Genomic DNA, 8821 nt, shown 5'->3' with positions numbered 1-8821 from the left:
GACCCTGACCTTTTTGGGGTGGATTTATATGTACCGGGTCAGTTCATGCAAGACCCAAATCCAACCTGCATAGGTCTGGGCTAGACCGGATTATGACCCAGTTAAATCCAAGAACTAGATCCTAACGACAAGGTTTGATTTTGTCTAGAGCCAAACTGGATGATCGAGAACTCCTTGACTAGTTCTGAGAGAGAGAGAGAGAGAGAGAGAGAGAGAGAGAGAGAGGTTGCAAGAATGCAGTGTTTTCTAATTAGGACTTGTGAAAAAGAAGGGTATCAGGATTAATGCCATGTGGAGTTATTTTGGGGCTTTAAATGTGCACTTGCCCATCTTAAAGATACGGTCGAGTGGTCATACTTGTTATTCGTTAAATATTGAGGAGTTTTATTGTCATTTAGTTAAGCAACTGTACGTAATGGACATTTTGCATAAAGGCAACGACTAACACTGTCCAAATAAAAAAGAGTAGCACTCTGAAGTCTGTACTCTGTACACTTATTGCCAGTCATTTATCCTCTCTCTCTCTCTCTCTCTCTCTCTCTCTCTCTCTATTTCTATTTCTATTTCTACATCTTTCCTCCATTGACTTCAATTATGCTCCCTCTTCAGTGATCTCTCTTTCTCTATATCTCTCTCTATGCTTCATTGAATTCAATCATTTTGATCATCAATAGAGAGAGAAAGTAAGCAAAGAGAGGCCATGGCTATCCTTCATTGCAGAATAATTTGTCTAATTGTTCTTACCATTTTGCAAGCTTCTCAATGTGCAAGTAAGTTGTGATCTTTCTACCGTCTTTCCTTCCCTTCTTTTAATTTATTTCATTGTTTTTTCCTTTGAATTCTCCCCAACATAAATCTCCTGCAATTTATATGCCATAAAGGAGTAATTTTTTGAATTTCGGGCTGAAAATTTGTTGAAAACTTGAAATTAATTAAATTTCCTTTTTTACCTTCTCTTTTGCCTTTAGAGCTTAATTCAAGAACTAAATCTGCATTTTTATTAGTTTCACTTCTCCAGAACTCTCTTTCTCTCTCTAGAATTTGTTTTACAGGGAATTCTCAGTGGGAACTTGTGGCTGTTTGGTCACTGGAATGGTTTTAGGATTTCATGTCGTAGATATCTACATTGGGTTCCTTTCAATTTCGCTCCTACATAACTCTCTGCTCTCTCTCTCTCTCTCTCTCTCTAGAATTCTTTTATCAGGAAAATTTCACTTGCTTTCGATGGCTATCTACCAATTTGGTCTCTGAATTTCTTGTTTTTCTCTTCAAAACTTTCACTTCTCCAGAATTTTCTCTCTCTAGGAAGTTGTTAAGGGCACCTTCATTTCTCTTCTCCAAAATTTGTTTTACTTTTCCAGAATTTTCTCTCTCTAGGAGATTTTTAAGGGTTTTCTCATGTCTCTTCTCCAAAATTTGTTTTACCACTCCACAACTTCTCTCTCTAGGAATATTTTAAGGGTCCTTTCATCTCGCTTCTCTGAAATTTGATTTTTTTAGGAGGTCTAAATGGCTTTCTAGCCTCTAGAACTCTGATAAGCTTTACTACTCCAACAACAAAATGTACTCTTTTTTCTTTTAGTTTCACCCCTGCAAATCTCATTGTTTATCAATCTCTCTTTATCTCTCTCTAGAAATCTGCTAAGCTTACTCCAACAACAAAATTTTCTCTCTTTCCCTACTCTGCAAAACTCTCTCTCTCTAGTTCCGTTAAGCTTACTCGAAAAACAAAATTTTCTCTTTTCCATTCCCGCAAAACTCTCTCTCTCTCTAAATCTGTTAAAGTGTTAATCTTAGACCAACACCAAAACCCAGTGTTTCTTCGAATTTTCCTTTCTCTCTCTAAGAAACGTTTCGAAATTGATTTTCATTCTCTCTCTTTCTAGTTCTGTTAAGCTTACTCGAAAAACAAAATTTTCTCTTTTCTCCGTCCCGGCAAAATTCTCTCTTTCTCTCTCTAAATCTGTTAATCTTAAACCAAAAACAAAACCCAGTGTTTTTTCTAATTTTCCTCTCTCTCTCTCTCTCCCTCTCTCTATCTAAGAAACGTCTCGAAATGGATTTTCATTGCAGAATCACAGTCGTTCATCGGCATAAACTACGGCGAGTCTGCCGACAACCTACCCCCTCCATCTGTGGCCGTCAAGCTCCTCCAATCGACGTCGATCGCAAAGGTCAGATTGTATGGCGCAGATGCAGCCATAATCCGTGCACTCGCCAATTCAGGCATATGCATAATGATCGGCGCAGCCAATGGTGAGATCGCCTCCCTCAACGATCCAACGGCTGCCAAGCAGTGGATCAATACCAACGTGCTCCCGTACTATCCGGCGAGCAAGATCGTCGCGATATCGGTCGGCAACGAGGTGCTCACATCCAACGATCAGAATTTGATCTCACAGATCATCCCGGCAATGCAGAACCTCCACACGGCGCTCTTAGGGGCGTCGCTTGCCGACAAGATCAAGGTCACCACCGTCCATTCCATGGCTGTGCTCTCCCAGTCGGCCCCACCATCTTCAGGCCGTTTCAACCCTGATCTCCAAGGTATCCCTCTCTATATTTAACTCTCCTTTGTTCAAGAACCGGACTTGAGCTTTAGTGGTTACTGATAAGAAGTCAAGCAACACTCCATCTCTATTTCGATTTCTACTATTGGAAAAAAAAAAGAACGGTCCTTTAATTTCGAAAATATCAGTGAATTCCAGACTTTTAAGTATTTGGTTTAAGTGCACACCTTATAGCTTAAACAACCTTTTAGTTAAGTGAATGTTAATGTTATATTGAATCATGGTTTTCAAAGTCTTTTTTTAATTATTAATTGGGATTTTAGTTATGTTATAAGTCCTTATTTTTTCTCAATATTTCCAATCATGTCTTTTAGACCTACTTTTTATTCTTTTTTAGCCTTCTACTTGAATGTGAGCCACACATATGACCTATCGGTGCCACACTGAAATATATTGAATCAATTTTATATTTATAAAAATACCATTGTTCTTTTAGAAGCATAGCTCTTACTAAAGTTACCTATTGTCATTTTGCAATATAATATTTTGGAACAAAAGCATCATAATGCTTCACTAATGGAATTAAGATGGAGCTGCCATGTGAAGTTCTGTTGTCTTCATTATTTCTGTACTTCTACTGTCTTCATTATTTCTGTGCTTTCCCTTTAAATAAAATATCAACCTAAATATGAGGAAAACTTCACCTTTTACCTTTTTTCCTTTTAACCGAAGTTTGAGCCAAAATTGACCCAAACTTTGCTCCTTTTCTCCATTGATCGTGCTTAAATTCACCTCAAAATACAGCTGAAACTTTATCTTGATGTGCTCTAGTTTTACCTTTATTTGTTCTGGTAGGGATATGGAGAGAGAGGAAGAGAGTTTTTGCTGTTAATTCACTCATGGAGAGAGAAAATTGAGAGTTGTTGCTGTTCATTCACTCTATTTATGATGAGAGAGATGGACAACAGTTTTTCCTCTTTATTCACCTATTCCTGAAGCGACAGAGGTGTGATGTTGCTTGATGGGAGAGAACACGAGAGAAGCTTATGCAGTTTATTCACTATTTATGAAGAGAGAGAGAGATAGACAAAGAAGTTGTTGCTGTTTATTCACTATTTATGAAGAGAGAGAGAGACAGACAAAGAAGTTGTTGCTGTTTATTTATGAAGAGAGAGAGAGAAGGATACTTACAGTTTTACTTATTTCCCTCTCGCCCTCCAATTTTCTATGTTTTCCTTTCCTATATTTTAACACTGAGAGAGAGAAGCCTTTGCTATTTCCTAGGGGTACCAGGGACCCGAAAAAAACTTATGGGACCCTTTGCTATTTCTTAGGGGTACCCGGACCCGAAAAAAACTTATGGGACCCAAACCCAATTGGAACCAACCTAAAAATAAAAATACGTATATATTTGAATATATTTAAATTTTATGTTAAATATTTACCATATAAATATGGGAAAAGTTTATATAGAGCCGATGCTCTAAACAATCAAATTTGAGCCTACCTCGAAAATTTCATTAAAAGAGATTGTTTTGATGCCCAAATATCTTCAAATTGTTCATCTTGACATCAAGATGCATGGACATGAGAAAAAAAAAATGGATTTCAAGTTTTGAAAATAGTGCATTTGAGAACACATTTTTGGACCATTAATTTTCAAGATTTTCAAGTTTTCATAGATCTGTTGATCTGCACTATTTCTTTAGCTTTAAACTTTATAAATAAATAGAAAAATATATTTTAAGGCTATCACAAAGATTTCCCGTATTAAAACCACATTTCTCGACACTATTTGAAGGTAGGCTCTAATTTGATTGTTTAGAGCCTAAGCACTCTCCAAACCACACCCTATAAATGTTATACTTAAAATATATGATTATATTAAAATATTATATATTAAATTTAAATATTATTTAAATAATACCAGTATTTGGTTCAGGTCCACATGGATCCAACCTGCCGGGTCCAATTTTTGAACCCATACCCAACCCGGGTCAGGTCCAGGTCCGTTGTCACCCTACTGTTTCTTCACCTAAAGATGGAGAGAGAGAGAGAGAGTGTGTGCGTGTTTTACTCTCTTTCCAACCTTACATTAATCTTCCATGTTTGTTCTCAGTGCTGAAGCAGGTTCTTGGGTTTCTCCATGACACTGGAGCCCCCTTCACCATTAACCCATACCCTTACTTCGCATACCAGAGCGACCCGAGGCCTGAAACTCTTGCCTTCTGTCTCTTCCAACAAAATGCAGGTAGGTGTGACACACTCTTTTGCTTTTGCTACATTATTGGCAGGTTGCGAGGGTTGTATTCTTTTTCTTGTTTCCTTTTTTGGTCAAATGTTAACAGTGCAAATGGGGGGTGGGCTGTTATGTTTAGCCACCCATCCCCCTAACCACCAATTGCCCCAACCCCATTACCTTGTTAGGGTTGTGTTAATTCCTATGAAAACATACAACAGGTGAGGAGCATACAATAGGTGAGGAGCTAGACCTTGTGTGTAGGGGTGCAAATGAGCTGGGCCACCTGATGGGCCTTGTGCTCAAGCCCCTTCATGGTCTCGTTGGGCTGGGCCGGACCTGAATTTCGGGCCCGCGAGATTAACAGGTGACAGCCAGGCCCAGTCCCTAGCCTTAAGACCTGAAGGACCTCGCTATATGTAATTTTAATAGAATATGCATATTGTAATTTATATTAATTATGTAATTTTACAAGTTCTTCAAATAGTTGGGATGAAGTTCGGATAATGATGCAATTTATAAGTTTACATATGAATTATGAATTTACATGAATTACGCATTTGTAATAAATAGCCGGGACGTCCCCCCATTTATATTTATTTTTTTTACTTTTTGTTTTCAAAAAGGGGCCAGGCTCAAGCCTCATAGTTCCGAGCCTGAACTGGACTCGGCCTGGCTCGGCTCAGAACCATGCTCGCTTGGCCATTAATCATGTGATATATTGTCTACAATGGGCCTCATTACGAGTCTCTCTCTCACTTTTTGTACAGGTCGCTTCGACCCTGCAACAAAAATTACATACTACAACATGTTTGATGCTCAAATGGACGCCATTTACTCCGCTCTTGCTGCCCAAGGTTTCGGAGACATGGAGGTCGTTAATGCAGAGACTGGTTGGGCTTATGAAGGGGACCCCAATGAGGTTGGAGCGAACCTCGAGAATGCAAAGGCCTACAATGGAAACCTGATAAAGCATCTGAGATCAAGAGTGGGGACTCCATTGAGACCCAACACGTCACCTGATACTTACATTTTCGCTCTTTTCGATGAGGATTTGAAGGGAGGGCCTTCTTCCGAGAGGCATTTTGGCCTCTACAAGCCTGACCTCTCCATGACCTATGATATTGGTTTAGAGAAGGGGACACAGGTAATGTGCAGTGTACCATTATAGATTACATGTGTGCGTGCGTGTGTGATATATTTTTAATTTGGAAAAAGTTTATATAAGGTTGCAACCTTATAATGTAGAGCTACGGATGCACCTAAAAAATCCATCGAAAAAGGTAGTTTTAATATTGAAAAACCCTTTGATTGATCATCTCGACATCAAGATGTATGGCCATGAAAAATAAAAAGATTTTAAGTCTCAAAAATAGTACATTTGACAACATATTTGTCTACACCGTCCATTTTCAAGATTTTCATATGTTTATAGATATACTTGATTTTAACCATTTTTGAAATTTAAAAATTTATAATTAGATATAAAAATAGATTTTGAGATAATCCAGACAATATTTTACATCAAAATTATATACCATGATAAAATTTGAAGGCACACCTTACCTCTACAGCTATGGATGCATGCGTATGCCAATTGCACCCTTTTAATTTTGATTATAATGTATTGTATATTGTTTTCGAAAAATTCTCAAGTTTATCGTATAAAAATATTAAAAAGAATACTTAGTTATTAATATAATTGTTGGCTTTTACTTGTTAGGTAAATCCTTCTCCTTCAGTGAATCCTTCTCCCTCAGCTGGGAAAGCTGGAACATGGTGTATGCCTAAGGCAGGTGTGTCAGAATCGGATCTTCAGGCCAATTTAGACTATGCATGTGGCCAGGGAATAGATTGTAGTGCCCTTCAACCGGGCGGAGCATGCTTTTTGCCAAATACGGTCGTCGCCCATGCGGCGTACGCCATGAATCTTCTGTACCAGACGTCTGCGCGAAATCCCTGGAACTGTGATTTTAAGCAAACAGCTATTCTGACCTCTACAAATCCAAGTATGCAAGTCTCTTGAAATCTCTCTCCTCTCCTTCATTGGAAAATAAACAAAGAAAAATAAAGGAATTTTTTTGTTTACTTTTTAATAGTTTTTGAAGCAGAATATTTTCTCCTAGGAAAAGTATAGTATGATGGTTTGGGTCGTAGCGAAGTCAATTGATCGATGGTAATGGAGAATGGGATCCACAAGAAAACATGACCAAAGAGGTGGGTCCCTCTCTCCCTGCATTATCTTCCATCAATTGGTTGGGAGGTGATTACACTACTCATAGCTTTTGTTTGATCACTTTCCCTTGTTCATATCATTTGATGTGCGACAACTTGTCAAAGTAGAAAGGTATCAGGGTATTGTGCTCCGTTTAAAATGGGTGATCTTTCAAAATATCCATGAGAGTGATGTATTGAAATGATCTTATAGGATCTTTTTCCATCTATGTGCGTAGGACCTCAAAAGATCATCATTAAATTTGTACCCATTTACGTAAGACTTCAAAAGATCATCATTAAATTTGACATGGATCTATAGAAAATTTATGATAATTTTTTTAGAGATCCATGTCAACTTTAATGGTGATCATTTGAGGTCCTACACACATGGGTGGGGGAAGGTCCTATAGGATCATTACTTTTTATATATATATGAAAAAATATACATTCAGACTTTTACCTTTGGTATAAGGTGATCACAATCGATCTTGATCATTCGATGTGAAATTAGGTGGTTGCATTTATTTCATTGACTAAGTTCAAAATTCAAAAGAAATTTTCTTGAACCTTATGAAAAACTCAAGCTATCGGATTTCACATCGGATGACTATAAGTAATTGTGATCTCCTTATTCCAACTCATGATGGTATGTTATTTGAGGTGTATTTTTAAATTCAATCAAATTATATAAATCGAACGTTAAATAGTCCATCTTTTATAAGTATGTTAGTAGATTTTCCTTTTAAAAATAAGGAAATTTTATGAAAAAGCACTTAAGAAATGAACTATTTCACAACATGCTCATTTTTTTATTAACTTCAAAAATCCCATCAAAAGACAATAATTATGAGCAGCAATATTTTAGGTGCATTTTGATAAACAAGTAAAAATTTAAATTATGAAATTTCAACATTTTCAAAAATAAATTAAAGAAATTTTAAGTGTTTTAATGAAATTTTAAGTATTTTTTTGTATAAATTTTCCTAAAAACATAGTATTTTTTTCTTTCATTTATGAAAAAAAAAAACAGTGAGAATCTTCATTGTTGTTTTGAGCATGCTTTATGGTTACCTTTGTTTTTGTAGGCTACCAAGGCTGCTCCTTTGCAGGAGGGACCTAGGAGAGTCTGGGAAGGACATGGATTGCAATAATGAAAAGTTGAAGTGTAGGGATGGAATAAGTGCCAAATGGTGCTTTTATAAGTATCATGTTTTATATTAATGTTCTTAATGGATAAGCAACTCCCATATTCTTCTTTGAAAACTGTACTTTTGGACTTGCACATATGTATAAGTTTTTTTTTTACCTGTCGGCTACCTACTTTTAAGCTTTCTCATTCATTTAGATGTAAAAGGGGTGCTTTTCCCTTCATGTAATTTTATATTCCAAGCTCCAAACTTCAAAAGATTATATTTAAGTTAATTCGGTTAAGCATGTTTAATATCAGGGTCAAGAGGCAAGGGCGTGTATTTTGTGTATTTATAGGTTTAATATAGAAGAAAAATACAAGTTTGTGAAAAAACAATGGAGGCTAATTGAGAGGGATTTAGGAACTTTTCAAATTTGAGGCTTGTCTAAAAAATTTGAATATGTTTGAATCCGGAACATTTAGCTCAATTGAAGTGGCCATAGTCGTATGAGAAACCATACCTAATTGTTTAAAATATCTTATTTGGACCTGTATTCCATAAAAGATGGGAATAATTCGCGTTATTTGTATTATTTCACAAATTATCAAAGTACACCCTATTAAGATAAAATGCTTGAGGTATTTGAGTGATATGATATAAGGGAAGTTATCAAAAGTAATTTTTAAAAAAATTTGAATTATATATATATATATTTAATTTTTAGT

General features: G+C 36.4%; 1 protein-coding gene across 3 annotated transcripts; it reads left to right on the top strand.

The window, feature by feature from the left end:
- The first annotated feature begins 584 nt into the window (after positions 1-584).
- On the top strand, positions 585-8271 carry LOC18445835 (O-Glycosyl hydrolases family 17 protein). Of its 3 annotated transcripts, none has more exons than XR_016048554.1 (7): positions 585-770; positions 2074-2547; positions 4630-4761; positions 5520-5896; positions 6473-6758; positions 6876-6966; positions 8052-8271. XR_016048554.1 is itself a non-coding variant. In XM_006855964.4 (6 exons), exons 1-6 carry the CDS (start codon positions 701-703, stop codon positions 8084-8086), a joined length of 1374 nt encoding a protein of 457 aa, XP_006856026.1. In that variant the 5' UTR covers positions 585-700; the 3' UTR covers positions 8087-8271. The 3 variants fall into 3 exon arrangements, 1 of the variants encoding a protein (XP_006856026.1); XR_016048553.1 differs by having other exon boundaries at positions 6861-6966; XM_006855964.4 differs by lacking the exon at positions 6876-6966.
- The last annotated feature ends 550 nt before the right edge of the window (positions 8272-8821 follow it).

Source organism: Amborella trichopoda, chromosome 13 (assembly GCF_054954075.1).
Source record: "Amborella trichopoda isolate Santa Cruz 75 chromosome 13, AtrichopodaSantaCruz75HAP2 v2.0, whole genome shotgun sequence".
Lineage (NCBI taxonomy): Eukaryota > Viridiplantae > Streptophyta > Magnoliopsida > Amborellales > Amborellaceae > Amborella > Amborella trichopoda.
The sequence above is the reverse complement of the archived record's forward strand: the minus strand, read 5'-3'. Positions and strand labels throughout refer to the sequence as shown.